The sequence below is a fragment of the Halichoerus grypus genome, chromosome 4, assembly GCF_964656455.1.
Source record: "Halichoerus grypus chromosome 4, mHalGry1.hap1.1, whole genome shotgun sequence".
NCBI lineage: Eukaryota > Metazoa > Chordata > Mammalia > Carnivora > Phocidae > Halichoerus > Halichoerus grypus.
The window spans coordinates 162,375,108-162,391,018 of NC_135715.1; the positions used below are offsets into that span (position 1 = coordinate 162,375,108).

Sequence of the window (15,911 nt, forward strand, 5' to 3'; positions counted from 1 at the left end):
CAGAGATGGCTCTGACGCTGCAGTTGGCACCACTGTCTCTTGGGCACAGGGAGATGAGAAGTTACGGACTGCATTTATCCATAACTTGCACAGAATAACCTCCCTGTGGTAGGAACTTCGTATTGTTCCCTGCTACATCTCCAGGGTTGTGAACATAGTAGGTATTCAGGAAATACCTGTTGAATGGACGAAGTTATTCTCTTCAACAGTTTGCCACTACATTTAGGAAAAAATACAAACTCCTTAGCATGCCTTGAATAATCTGGTTCCTGCCTACTTCTCCAAACTCAAATCAAGACACTCACTCCTATCTTCATTCAACTACTGTGGCTCCAGCAACATAGCCTTTTTTTAGCTTCTCAAACCTGCCAAACTCTTCTCCCTGGGCCTACCTACAGGGAACACTAACCCGCACCCTCAAGCTGGCTTTTCATCCTTCAATCTTTAGGTTAAATGGTGCCCCCTTAGAAGGGCCTTTTCTGATCTTATCTAAAGGAAATGTACCCCCAATACTCTCCCCAGTATTCTCTAATGCTTTACCTTTGCTTCCTCCACAGCACTTAACATGATTTAGAATTTGTTTATACTTGCCTATTAATATTTTTTATCTATCTTCCCAAGCAGACTGTGAGCTCCTGAGGGGGGGGGGCGGGTAATATGTCCATTTTATACAAAGTTATAATCCCAGCTCCAGGATAGTACATGACTCAACAAATATTTGTTCAATAAATAAACAATGGAAAGGGTAAAATATTACATTTGAGAGCAGTGTACAAAATGGACTGGAGAAAGGAGAGGCAAGAATGAAGAGACCAGTGTAGTAGCTGATAAGAGATTAGGAGCCTATTTTAGGGTGGTGGCAATGGGAACAAAATGGATGGGTGAACTTAATCCTGCAAATTCTCCACTAGAGCTTTAAGATAATAACTGAGAAGAAGAAAGGCAGCACGGAGGGTAGAAGGCTCACACCTTGGTAACCGGGAAAGTCGTAGCATTCTGAACAGAAACAGCAATGTCAAAAGAAGGATATAAATTGTGAGGCAGCAGGGTGAGTGTAGCTAGAGATCTGTGGGACTGGAGGTGCTGGTAAAATGCTGGTAATCTTCCAAGAAATACCTGATAGCGACCTGGAAATATGTTGCTCCTAGGTAGAGAGATCTGATCTAGAAGAGAGATGCTATTTGAAGTTATGAGTGTAGATTGCAGGGAAAGAGAGAGTGAACAGAGGAGGAGCTGAGGAAAAGGAAAGAACTTTGCTATGGTTATAAAGTATAATATGGCTATTATCCACTTAGACTTCTACATTTCCCTAATCTTAAATTGTTTCTACCCCATTCCTAGATCTACTTTAAAGAGAAACTTAAGCAAGAGAAAGGGTTTTACTGATGACTCTTGGGTCTTCTCTTTGAGCTGCTTCTCAGGGAGATTTTAATTATAGCCTTATTAGCCCCTTTCACAAATTTAAAACGTTAAGTAATAAAAAAAAAAAACCCTCATACACAATAATAACTTAGAGACATTACCCATAACCACCATCATATTCCAAAGAAACGATCTATAACCAAGTCTGATATTCTTGAATTTAACATTATTTAAATAAGATAATGAAATAAAAACATGACTATAAAGGAGGTCAAAATCTATTCACCTTCCCTATTCTGTTATTCCTTAGTTAATAATGACAATGGCTAAAGGATTTTAAATTGATCTAAAATATTAGCCCAATGAAAATCCAGTTAGACTGATTCAAACCATTCTGAGGGCAGGGAACTGAGAAATTAAAATTGCAGCCTTCTCTTCCAATTTGATTAAGCTAATGTAAAGTAAGATTCTGTTTATATAAATAAATGTTTTTAAACAAGGTGTTTATAATATAAACAAGAATTAGAAAACAAAATCTGCTAAAGAAACAGCATGGATAGATAACCTCTAGTAATAAAAATTAAAATTAAAGCAATGTTTTTAGACTTTAAAATGAAGTAAAATGTTAAACTTAGAAAAAGTGCAACGTACTCAGGAAGATGGTCAGGTATTTACAATATTTTCAATATTTTCTGATATTGAGGGTAGAATATTAAGTCATTATATCTTAAGTCATTAAGATCAGTAAATAATTACCTTCAGTAAGAAAAAAAAATAACTATAACAACAAAGATGCTGAAATAAGAAAGCACAATCTGAGAAATCTGAGAACACAATCAAAACCAGAAATTATATTCTACCTGAAAGACAACAAATATTTACATGCAGGTGGAAAGAAGAAGTATCACCTTGGTCAGCAAATGAGAAGGTTTTCCTGCAATGTTTCTCAGAAGAAGGGAGGTTTCCCTGTCCAGATAGGAGTGCTTGTGCAGAAAAAGAGAGAGAAAAACAAAAAAGGCAACAGAAGTCAGTGGAGGTTTTATGTGTTTAAAATATAAAGTAGACAAAGAATGATTCTCTATCATTAATCTCATGTCTTTTTCCTACAGTGAAATGTGTTCATAAGAAAACTTTAAAAAAAACAAAAAAAAACAAAAAAAAGAAAGAAAAGGATGGGGAGACAGACACCCTCTATGCCAATAGGCATGCCCTAGCTGACTCGTGCCAGTCCCTCACTCTGCAAAAATGGATCATGCACTGCATAGATCACAGAGCCAGCTTGTCTTCTAGGGCAATGTTTGTGAGTACTGTGCGCACAGCACAGATAAACAGGTGTCGAAGACCAATGACTAAACATATTCCTTCCTCTTATCAAAGCCTATAAAGACCTATATAGCTTTAAGTAGTATATTCTTGTGAAAACAGAATAAGACTTTTAAAAACATTTTTAAAGACTCTGCAAGTATTTCTGATCAATTCAATGATAGCTACACCAAGAGAAAAAATGTCCATAAATATTTTGCCTAATGGGTATCACCTGTTTTCAGTAAAATCTTATTAATTCACTGATTATATCAGAATACTAGTAAGATTATATGGCACAGTAAAGGATTTACATAGCAAACAAATGACATGAACAAAATATTATAGTTCCTTTAAATTGATTAAACTGATTCAAGCAATTAATATATTTTCATAAAAATGATTTGTGAATAACAAAGGCCCTAACTATCCTCTTCCCCCTTAATAACTTTTTAGTAACGTGTTCAAGGTAAGTTTATGCAATTGTATTTAAACTCACAAGAGTATAAATTAGAGCTGTTTCCATATAAATGTAATTTAGACTTGCCTGTCCCTAAATAATTCTGAATTAGCATCTATTTTTTAATGCTGTGTAATTACTAACCACCATTTAAAACAATACATTGGTGGGGTGCAGGGTGGCGCATTCGGTTGAGCATCCCACTCTTGGTTTTGGTTGGGGTCCTGATCTCAGGGTCGTGGGACTGAGCCTCCACATGGGCTCTGTGCTCAGTGTGGAGTCTGCTTGGGACTCTCTTTCCCTCTTCCTCTGCCCCTCCCCCACCACCTAAAATAAATAAATAAATCTTAAAAAAATAAAATACACTGGTGCAGCTGAGTGGAGTTATAGAAAATATTCTATGACGTTATATTTTATATATCTAACTATATATCAAGTTATTATTAAGAAAAAAGTTCTTTGGAAAGAAATATTAGAGCAGTACCCACTCTTAGAAAGTTCACTGTTACAGATAATAAAACACACTACTTCAAGATTAGAAACACTGTTAAAGAATATTAATCTTTGCTCATATCTACAGTATGTTGAGTTTAGTATATAGTATTTCATTGCCTATGTATTTTTTTGTTTTTTTAAATACAAGATGAACCTTATAAGCATACCTGCCCTTTTCACCCACTCCTGCAAGAAAAAAAAAACACACAAAAAAACCCAAAACAAAGAAAAAAAACTAAGGTTAAAAAAAATTGGACAGATTCATCAAGATCCGCACTAACAGGGTCAAACAATAACAAGAACAGAGACAATTATCTCTAGGTCCTCATTTACCTAAATGGTATAATCCTCCTGAAGGTAAAGATTAGTTGGCTTATCCAAAAGACAAGAGGCAAGAGAAACTTCTAAAACTTCAATTTAATTTGAGGTTAACAATCAGCTAAGACCAGGGAGAAAACTGGGAAGGACAATTAAAAAGAGCAACTTTAACTTTTATTGCTCTTATTCCCATTCATTTTTTGCTATTCACATGTAATGGGAACAAGTGTATTCTTACACAAATATGTAAAATACATAGGAAATAATTTATAAAAACCCTACTCTTGTTTCCTTTATCTTACTCAAAGATTAGTTTCTCAGGAAAAGATCCCCCAAATAAGTAAAATACCTAAATTCTAAAAAAAAAAAATATGCTTCAGGCCATGAAAACAAATTTTTGGTAAATATAATTCTAGACATTAAATTCAAGTTTAAACTTAAAAATCTTATAAGATTTACTCAATTAGTCCTCAAACTCAGATCACCTCAAGACTTCAAATCACTAAAAAAAAAAAAAAAATCCGTGATCTGATCAGCAAGAAACAATGATATCTAACTGTATTTGTTTAAAGACTCAGAAGTAGAAGTTATCCATTTAAAAATATTAAAAGGTTTAAACAGCCTAAAATAAAAGAGATAATTATTATATTATTATAGCTAGTGTACCAAAAATAATCCACATCTAAAAAAATGAGACCACATACAATAGCTGAACATGACGATAAATTATTTTGTGTGGGACAGTCAGGTAGCTATTCATGGCTTACTCACTAGCAGGGAGGGAAGCCAGGCCTGCATGTTTCCTCTACCTAAGCTATAAGTATTTGTAGCAGAAAAAATGAAAACCTAGAAACCACAAGCAGCAAACTCCTTCCTTCAATAAATGCCTTACTTTATTTATCTTCCCCTAATGGTGCCAGTCATACATTGCTCTAGAATTCCTCAGAAAGGGGGCCAGGGTGTTGGGAGAATTTGTTACTGGAGAAAGAGGCAAGAGGGATGAGAAGAGTGGTATGCAGCTGGAGGACTGAGAAAAGCAAAGGACACAGTGGTCTGGGCATGTCCTTAAATCAACCTTCTGTCTTGGAACATATTGCTGATAACAAAATGCACATCACTTCATTTAAATAGGGCCTTCTTACATTTTCTTTCATTCACCACTAACAACACTAAGTCAGTGGCTTATTTTTAATCCATTTCACTGGTTTATTAGCTTATTTTCTTTCTCTCTTCCACTTTATTTACCCTGTAAAACAAATTGAGGGAAGCCTGCAATTTCTTTTGTCCAGAATTTACCAAGAGTTATTATGTTGGAAAATCATTTCACCAATAGAAACCCAGCTTGAAGAGCTGCCAATACCAAAACTGGCAGCATCAATGTGCATTCTGTCACATGCAAGTAAATGACAGAAGACATCTGAAATTCTTTTTCACAGAATAACGAATACTACTAAGTTAATGAAAAGACCTAAAATGCCAAGGATTCCTGAGCTTTATTAATAAAGACGGTTTAAAAATATTCCACATTACTATGTCTTATTTAAAATAGTTACAGCACAATGAGAAATCTAAACTGTAAAAATAAATATCAAAATCATTTTATCATGGCCTCATCCAAAGTTGTAAGATAGGGAATGGTTTTGTCACAATTATACGTAAGACTTGGGCGCCTGGGGGGACTCTGCTTCTCCCTATGCCCCACCCCCCCACTCATGCTCTTTCTCTCTCAATAAATAAAATCTTAAAAAAAATTATACATAAGATTCATTTGTAAAAATTTTATACTTCCCCATTTTCTTTTGTTTGAGTCTATAAATTGTCTCAGCACATTATCCCTATTTTGTTTAAGGCTTTTTTCTATTACCATATACAGGTATGTTTTGTCTGCTATTATTTGTCACAATATGTTTTAGTTCTAGGCCCACCTATATTTCTGCTTTCTCTTTCCTGTAAAACATGACTTCTGATCTTTTCACTTGTCTTAAACCCAAACTGTAAGTGGGTGTATGATTATGTCATCGTGTCCTTTACTACAGTGGTAGCCAAACATTTAAAAACTGAAATACATTATATTATAAATTACTTTTTGGTTATTCTCCTCCATCATGGGTATTAGAGCATTAAATTCATTTTAAAAAGTAGATACGTTGGTAGGTTAGATTATTTATGAATTTCATTTGGGACAAAGATAGTGATTTAAATTGTTATAAAATGGGGGTACCAGGACTGAAAGGATTAGGAAGTGAAATAAGCAGATGACAATGCAAGTGTTAGAGCAAGCATGGCTGATACCGAAGAGTGTAAGGGAGGGGTTGCAGGTGAGGTAAGTAAAGTGTTTTTCACTATGCCGGATATAACCCATTAGTAAATTGTGAAATCAATTCACTGGGTTACTGGGTTATTACCAGGCAAAGGAAGGGAAGGAGGGTCAAAGGGAATCTGATTCAGCTGGGTGGGGGTTAGGAATTTGGGGGTTTTTTATGCTTCATAGATGATTCTGAAGCAGCACCATCCAACTGAATATAATACACAAATATAAAATTTTTTAGTAACCATATTAAAAAGAAAAAGGCAAAATAAACATTAGTATCTTTTATTTACCTGAAAATATCCAAATAGTATAATTTCACAAAGTAATCAATAAAAAATATTAAAGAGATATATACATTTTTAAAATACTAAGTCTTTGAAATTCACGCTGTATTTTATCTTTATAGCACCTCTCAATTTGGATTAACCACATTCCAAGTGCTTAACAGCCACAGTGGCTAGTGGCTACCATGAGGAACAGCACAGCTCTGAAGCACCCAGATTTGTCAACACTGACCAGAGGATACATTTTTGAAGAAAGAAATTAGGTTTTCAGTGAAGCATCAGTGTAGAAGAGTCATTCTACTTGATAACGCCATTCTGAAGAACAGCTAAATTTGTTAATAGCTTAAGAAATTTACAAAAGCCCTTAGCTTCAGAATAGAAAAGCAAGCATGCGGTTTTAGGCTCTGATACACAATTTCTCTGTATCAGATATGCTACCACCTATATAATCTTACCGTAAGTATTAATATTCAATGGTACTGTATCATACAGTTGCTCATTTGTTTTCTGCTTGTTTATTTTTAAAATTGGTTTAATTTTTATTAAAAAAACCTGAGGTTTATGACCAGGTTTCATGATCAGGAGTTCTAAAGAACGCATTCTTCTTCACTGCTATTTAAGTAGTCCCACGGACATGTTTACAGAACTTACAGGTGTCAGTTCAGCCTGCTCTTCTGTGAAGTCAGTATGATGCTTGGCCTGCTTGCTGGAACATCTCAGAGAAATAGCATGCTGTGAAAATGCAGGAAGGAAGAAAATGATAGGTAAAGGAGGTGGAAAAGGGCCAGTCTCATTATCATGCAAGAAGAGACAAAGATCACTGAAATGAATTGTTGAAACAAAACAGTAATGAAAAGTTGCATGCATCTTTCATTATATTATGCAAAAATAAAAAAGAACTAGATGATCCTAACCCCTTGATAATGTATATATAAAAAGAACAATAAAGCAAATGTTGCAAAATGCTAAAAATCAGTGAACCTGAGTAATGAGTTTCATGAGTTCTTTGTACTATTCTTTCCATTTTTTGAAAGTTTCATATTATTTTAAAACAAGTTTTTTAAAAAAATCTATTCTCTGTAGACTCAACCTCACACAAACTCCCATATTTCCAAATGCTTATTGGTTAATTTAAAAAAAAAAAAAATCTAAATCTGAAGTGTTCAAAAAAAAGAGATGACTGCCTATATACCATGTTATTAAACAGTATAATGGAACATTAGTTATTAAAACTCAACACATCGTCACCAAAAATGAACGCAGGCCAAGTGACAAAAACAGTAGAAATAGTACATGTGCAAAGATTAAATGCTGTTACATTATTAAAGATGGAAAGGAATTATGGGATGATATAAACACTCTATTTAATATTAGGTTCCATTTCCACAAAATATTTAAATACTTTTCTACAAAAAAAAAAATCTCCCCCAAATCTAATTTTTACCTCAAAATGAATCTGGGGGTCAATTCTACACATCAATTTTGCTCTAAACATGTTCAGTTCCAAAGACTTTTGTTTGTTATCAAGCTATCAAATTCTCCAACAATCCCTCAAAAACTCCAAAGTCTCTGCAGAGTTAGTTATGGATCACCATTTTCTTGAATTGAATCTGTAACATGTTAGAATCAAGTACCATTTACAAGCCAGAATCTTGTGCTGGTGTAAGGGGGTGGGGGGATGGCAGGTGTATAGAAAAGCACTGATCTCACACTGAAGCTAAACTGTAATCAAGAAATGGCCTTATACCAAAGAACAAAATAAAACACTTCCTCTTGATAGCTAACACCTTAGATTACAACTGGAAAAAAGAAGTGGAGGTCTGTGAACACACATTAGTGTTTCAATAAAACAGATTTACATTCATCCTTTACTGACATGTGTGCATTTTTCACAAATACTAAAAATGAGCACAGCACTGATGGTAAAGAACGCAGACCTTAGGGCTGGAGGGACTGGGTTTGAGCCTCAGCTCAGCCATTTACTGGTAATGTGACTCTAGGCTTACTATTTAACCTGTTTTCTTATGTGTAAAATAGAGTGATATCAGCATTTTCTCCAAAAGTGCCATAAGAATTAAGTGAATAACATTACTATTATTACAAAAGTGGGAAACCACCAGCCCTCATCTGAATTTCATTTAAGCCTCAATTCATTTAAATTAGAGCTAGTTCAGAGTTGTTAAATTTTAATACATGTAGGAATATACTAAAACACCACAAGATGGGGATGTTACTGCATAAATCTCTTTGCCCTTTTTCTTCCACCCCTGTAGTTCTGTCTCTAGGTCTGGATCTAAGAGCACTGGCCAGTATCTAGCCTTGTCTTGATTCTCCTTCAATTCTGTGATGAAGCAGCATGGTATTGCAGTATGAGCTCTAAAACCAGACTGCCAGGGTTCAAATCCTGGGGAACTTAGTCACTCTCTGCCTAAGTTCCTTCCATTGTGAAAATGGAGGTAATGGAATCTATTCCACAAGACACTGTGCACATTCAGCATGTCGTTAAGCACAATGCCCAACACAGAATAAGTGCTCAATATAGTAGGGGATATTATTTTTCTATTTTTCCCCCTCTTTTTTCCCTTCTCTCCTTATACTAGCCATTATATAGCCAGTAAATGTCTGAATTCTTTTTAAAATTACTTCTTTTAGGTACCTGGGTGGCTCAGTTGGCTAAGTATCTGCCTTCGGCTCAGGTCATGATCCCGGGAGTCCCGGGATCCAGCCCTGCATCGTCATCGGGCTCCCTACTCAGCGTGCTTCTCCCTCTGCCCCTCACCCTGCTCATGTTCTCTCTCTCACACACTCTCTCTGTCTCTCTCTCAAATAAATAAAATCTTAAAAAAATTTTTTTTTAGGGACGCCTGGGTGGCTCCGTCGTTAAGCGTCTGCCTTCGGCTCAGGTCATGATCACAGGATCCTGGGAGAGAGCCCCACGTTGGGCTCCCTGCTCAGCGGGAAGCCTGCTTCTCCCTCTCCCACTCCCTCTGCTTGTGTTCCCTCTCTCACTGTCTCTCTCTCTGTCAAATAAATAAATAAAATATTTAAATTTTTTAAAAATTATTTCTTTTATATTTTATAGTCCTTATTCATTTTAAAAACAGATGAATCCATTTTTATTCTTGTTCAAAAAAAGGTCCTTTACCAGCCCTCCACCACACAAAATAAAAACAACAGACCTAAAATCAAATAACGAAGATCTTTTATTTCTTCAGAGAAGAAAAATTACACAGATTAATAGGACATACACAAAACAAGAATCATAGCATATATGCCAATGTCGATTGGGGTAGCGTGTTTGAAAAGTATGAGTGAGAACTAGACTTTCACCCTGGTTTTCACTCAATCTTCACCTCTTCTTTCATCTGATACCCATTCTTTTTGCTATTTATTAACCTCACTAGGCCAGGGAAATCTGGAATTAAACACCATATGGGTACATGTGAATTTCAGTGAAATGTAGCAACACAGCCATTAGAATTTTAAAAGAAATGTACTGTGATCATTGAGAAGTCAGTAATAATCCCAATCTTTTTAGATATGTAGGCCTCTTAAAGTTTGAGAAAGCCCTGTGCTCTTATCCAGTTAATACTTCAGACCAAAAAGTTGTTTGCTAAGAATAATTTAGGACTTAAATGCCAGTGGGGGTCCCCACCCCAGTGCTACAATAAACACAATTGCTTATTTACTTTTCACTACCTCAAAATTTCTGCACACATTAATTCTTGAAATAGTTCTGAAAAGTGAAGGAACTGGAAGAATTTATTGCATTGAACCTATGATATGCTGTTGGCATATCACAAGTTATAATGGTATATCCATGAAAGATTTCATTTAGGAAAAAACTATAAATATGAGGAAAACAATTATAACATTCAAAAGTTTTAGTAGCTCAGATACTAAGGAATTTTTTCCTATCATAATATTTATAGTAAAATCATCAAGTATTAGAAAGATTCAACAAAGCCTTTTGAATCTGCCATAAACTACAATAGTTTTTTTTTTTTTTTTAAGATTTTTTTATTTATTTGACAGAGCGAGAGAGAGCATAGGCTGGGGGAGTGGAACAGGGAGAGGGAGAAGCAGGCTCCCTGAGCAGGGAGCCTGATGCGGCGCTCGATCCCAGGACCCTGGGATCATGACCTGAGCCAAAGGCAGACGCTTAACGACTGAGCCACCCAGGTGCCCCTACAATAATAGCTTTTAAAAGCATCTTCATTTTAAAAGTACATTTTCACGTATAAATTTCCAAATTCAGAGGAATCATTAAAGTTTAAATCTCACCAGAAAATATAAACGAATGTGCTAACATTAACCTTTTATCAGTGAACCCTATTTTATATAAAATTTATAACATGCAATTACCATTTATATTTGCAAACTTCTACCTAATTGAAAACTATTGCTTTATCAGTTAACATGAATAAAAGTACCATAACAATGCCAGGAAATCAGCTGCAACATTTATCTCACATTGGTTAAGATACAAAGAGACCTTATTAGAATTTATTTCAACCACACTGAATTCTAATTTAAAAACTTAGTAGATGAACATCACTGATGGACTTCAAAAGAATACTAAAATTATTCTATAATCCATCTTTATGCTTATCTACGGAAAATATTTTATACTAAAACATTCTTTAACATTTAGGAAATAATCATTTTTTAACAATCAGCTTCACTTTATTTTTAAGATACTGATAAAAACTGGGAGGCAAATGTAGTTTCGTAATTCAAATACAGGCTTCTCAGTTACTTGACCTACTTAATTTCTTCTTTGGAATAAATGCCCCTACCAAAGGGATAGTGGGAGGCTTAAATGAGACAATATATGTGAAGTGCCTGAAAACAGTATTTCAAGAAAAGTCAGGAAAGAGAAAGGCAGAGAAAAAAGACTTACTCTTCCTGATGTGAAATTGTACTGTGCCTATCCCTGTTCGCTTTCAGAGAGCAACAAGACAAAAAGATAAGCCACAGTGTTATTTCATTTTTAAATGGGCAATTTAACTACCCATATCCCCAAGATGGAACAGTACCAATCTCAAACTAATTTTTCTAACTAGGCTCAGATGTCTGGCAAAGAACTAGGAGGCAGTATGACTGGCAAAGTTAAGAGAAGGAGGAAAGAAAGGAAAACAGAAGCAGAGATAATGGGAAAGCAAATCCTGTAAGGACCTGCAGGCCATTGCAGGGATTTTGGTTTTATAGTAAGATACAAAGTCTTTGGGTTTGAAAAGAGGAGGGGCAAGATCTGACTAACTTTTAATAGGACCACTCTGGCTTCGGTATGGATGGTAGACCCTTAAGGAGAAGGTAAATATAGGATGGCCAGGTGGGAGACTATTGCAAAAATTTACATCAAGATGATGTTGGCTTGGTGTCCGTGAAGGTGGTGAGAAGTGATCAAATTCTGGATATACTCTGAAGGTAAAGGCAACAGAATTTGCTGCTGGACTGGAATGGGAATGGAAAGAAAAAGAGAAGTAGACAAAGACTCCAAGGATTTTGTTTGATGCACTGGAAGGATGGAAGAGCCATCAACTGAGATGGAGAAGACTTTGGAGGAGTTAGTTTGGGAGAAAAGACCAGGGCTTCAGTTTTAGACTAGTTAAATTTGAGCTACCTATTAGACATCCAAATAGAGATACTGATTAGAGATAGAATGTGTGAGCCCGGAGTTCAGGGGAGAGGCACACTGGCAAAAGATACCTGTATTTCTTTGAATCTAAGACGACTTAATGCTGGTACTTTCTTGATCTTTTTTAGGAACTGTCAAAAGAAAACTTCGCACAGAACTGCCACCTCGCTGACAGTGACAGATGCCACCTGTTTCTAAAACATACTCTCTCAACTTAGGCACAACTTTGGGTCAGATAATTCTTTGTTGTGGTGGCTAACCTGTGCATTGGAGGGTTTTACCAGTACCCTTGGCCTCTACCCACTAGATGTCAGTAGCACCCTTTTATCAGTGACAACCAAAAATGTCTCCAGACACTGCTAAATGTCCCCTGGGGGGGCAAAATAGCTCCCAGTTGAGAACCATTGTTTTAGAGGAATTAAAATGTGGGGAAAAGGTGTGTCTTAGATAAATGAAATAGGGTATTAAAATGCGGGAGTTGTCAGTGCTTAAGCTCACAAGAGTGGATACAGATAGAAATGGAGTCAGGACTGTACCTTGGGGCACTCCAATGTCAAGAGACTGCAGACAGGAAAAGGAGATTATGTTAGATATGGCTGAGTGGTAACCATCTTAGTAGGCCCAAGGAAAGCTGAATGTTAAGCCAGCACTGGAGAAAAGCAGAGGGGCACCCCAATGTACATCATGTAACCTCAAAAGTCTCCAGAAGCAATAGAAGTGATGGTGGCAATGAAAGCAGAAGGACTGACTGGTTGAAAGCATACTTAAGCAGTTGATTAACAGATTCCTTCCTTTACTCACAGACCAACAGTGGTCTCAGGTTCAGACTGACAGTCACTCACAGGACCCAAAAGACCACAGCTTGGCACCAAGTTCACTTAGTTCTACAGAAGGACAAAGTGTGCTAGCATGAGACATGTTATCTTTAAAAAGGATCTATACAGGCCACCAGGAGCCTTTTCTGGACCCACCATTCTAAGGGACAGAAATCACACAGGTAAGTACAGAAATCACCCTGGCTTAGGGAAACTTCATACTCCACAGGAACCAGCAGTCCATTTTAACAGCCAATGAGTGTAGGTTCCAGGAACCCTCGAGGGATGTATTTATGTTCACTTACAAAACTGATAAACTTCACACCAGGAAACAAAGGTCCGTGTCTATTCATAGGCTTCTAAGTTCACTCACAGTCTTCCTGGTCCATATGCACTCACTAATCAGGGGTCAGTTTATAGTAAACAATATTACCTGGAAACATTCTATATTTATTAGTCAAGTTTCTACTAAAAAAAAAAAAAAAAAAAAAAATGCCAGGAGAAGGAAAACACCCACAATCATTTCCCATGAAGAAAAGGGGTTCAGACTTGCTAATAATCCTTTCTATTTTAAAGCAGTGATTCTCAGAGTGGGGACTTCTGCCTTACAGGGAACATATAGCAATGTCTAGAGACATTTCTAGTTGTCACAACTGAGGGAGGTATGTGTACTACTGGCATCTAGTGGATAGGATAGGTGCCAGTGATGCTGCTAAATTTCCTACAATACACAAGATAGCTCCCACAACAAAGAATTATCTAGCCCAAAATGTTAGTAGTCAATGTTGAGAAATCCTGACCTAAAAGGATTAGATGGAAGTTCACATACTGAACACTGAGGACCACCTTACATTGCAAGCCTTCTTTCCCAAATGGGCTGCTAAAGCACTCACAGCCGACATACGCCCTCTATGTAGGAGAATGAAAGAACCATCTTCTCTGGAGAAGCTCACACACCTGAGAGAACAGACTTAAGAATGATACTAGAGCAAAGACTATGAAAGAGCAAAGAATTTTAAGATGATATTAATAAACACTAATTTTGTTTGAACTAAGAGAATCAACTGGGGGAAAGTCTGGAGTTGAAACAGTGATAAACATACAAAAAAACTATTTTTAAATCTCAAGACAATTACTAATTCCAGGTAAGCAAAACGTAATGGCCCAGAAAGAAAATGTAATAAAAGCATATAGTTTAGCACCAAACTGCATGTACATAGTCATGATAATATAAAAACTGAATAGTAACCAACCAAAATATACTGGGGAGGATAGGGGAGCATGAGAGGAGAAGGGAGAGGAGTTGTCTAAAGAGGAGCTGTCTATATCCTAATCTTCCAGAGTGGGAAGTCAGTAGATAACACATACAACTGAAAAATATAAAGAAATAGCAATATAAATATAGATTTAATGACACAGAGGTAAATACCCTGAGAATCAGCTAAAAGAGTAGAAAGGTTTGGCCTCTGAGAGGACATGGCATGTGTGTGCACATGTGTAGCAAAATTTTCTGTAACAAGTCTCACAGAACTATTTGACTCTTTAAACTCCACATATGCAAAAGTAATTAAAATATTTTTTAGAGATTATATTTGAGTGTAGGGACAATTTGATACATGGGTTTGGGATCTAGTAAGCCTCAATTGGTTTTCTTGATTTGAAGAACAGACCAAATCCATAAAAAAGTATGTCAAACCAAGTTTCAGGTTTGGTTAAACCACTTTTCTACTCATCCAGGCAAGACAAAAGAACAGGACGGATAGAGAAGACTTTAACTCCTTTCCTGCTTTATTCCTAGTTTACTCACCAAACTTTATACTGAAGTCTTACACTAAACATTATATTATTGAACACTGGTATCTTTGCCCATGAATACCACTAGGTCACATCCAAAGAATTTGCTGGAAGAGGACTTTTCATTTTTTACTTTGTTTTTATTGTGTGACTATATTTTTACAGATGAGACACACATAAAGATCCTTAATGATTAGTTTAACCTGACCTCATGCATCTTGACCCAACTCAGAATAATCTGATTAGAAAGAAGGAATATCCACATATAAAACACAGAATAACCAAGAAAGTGCATCCTTAATAAAATATTGCTCATATCCCAACAGGTAAATCTAAAAGACATAAATGATACATACTATAGAGCTGGTGCTAAATATAATCCCTAGGTATCATAAGACAGAAATAAATTTTTGAGTTCTCTACAGAATATATACCAGATGAGCTTCATTTTAAATAAGTGAAAATTTACTTTTAGATTGATATACTTTTTCTTTACAAGCAATTAAACTCAAATTTATCTCTATTATGCTTCACAGTGCCCAGAACAAACTGGTACATTAATAGGTACAAAGAGTTACTGACTGATGGAAATTAATCTATGAATTAAATCAACGGGGAAAAATTAATAATGTTGTGTAATAGATGTAAATTTTAAATTTCTCTATAATTCTTTAAATCTTGTTTTACAAGATTTTACCTTAGTAATGATTATTCATAAATAGATTATTTTACCCTGTGGTAGAGAGGACTGTAAACATAAACTGAACAGAAGGCTGGCTTTATTTTAGCCACATTGATCTTTCTTGCTGCTACCCTGTTAACAATATTGCCTTCTTCTTGACAAAAATATTCAATAAAGAATTTACCTACACCAAACTCAGCTTTTGCTAAACTTATTTTAAAAATTTCTTCCTTGCCCTCACCCCATCACATCCAGAAGAACTTTGTCCTTTAAAAATCTGTTCACATATATTATCACTTTTGATTATCTGAACCACCATATGAGGATTAGACCATGTACTATTAGCTCCATTTTACTTCTGAGAAACTGATGTTCACAGAGGCTGAATAACTCATTTAAGGTCCTATGGGTAGTGAGTGGCAAAGGGAACACCACCTGGAACCCAGT

The 15,911-nt window shown here is 35.9% G+C and overlaps 2 protein-coding genes across 8 annotated transcripts in view; one reads left to right on the forward strand and one right to left on the reverse strand.

The window, feature by feature from the left end:
• Positions 1-7,517, forward strand: part of ABI2 (abl interactor 2) — a 164,565-nt gene extending 157,048 nt beyond the window's left edge. The window contains exon 12 of the mRNA XM_036073875.2: positions 6,655-7,517. Within this exon, the coding sequence (XP_035929768.1) occupies positions 6,655-6,674 (20 nt within the window). The 3' untranslated portion in view covers positions 6,675-7,517. The remainder of the gene's footprint in view (positions 1-6,654) is intronic.
• Positions 1-15,911, reverse strand: part of RAPH1 (Ras association (RalGDS/AF-6) and pleckstrin homology domains 1) — a 91,965-nt gene that overhangs the window by 36,433 nt on the left and 39,621 nt on the right. For 6 of the 7 annotated variants that reach the window (XM_078071217.1, XM_078071216.1, XM_078071218.1 and 3 more), the window contains exons 5-6: positions 7,184-7,264; positions 2,271-2,345 (exon numbers count right to left, since the gene is read on the reverse strand). In XM_078071217.1, the coding sequence (XP_077927343.1) occupies positions 2,271-2,345; positions 7,184-7,264 (156 nt within the window). The remainder of the gene's footprint in view (positions 1-2,270; positions 2,346-7,183; positions 7,265-15,911) is intronic. The other variant, XM_078071219.1, reaches the window with a different exon arrangement.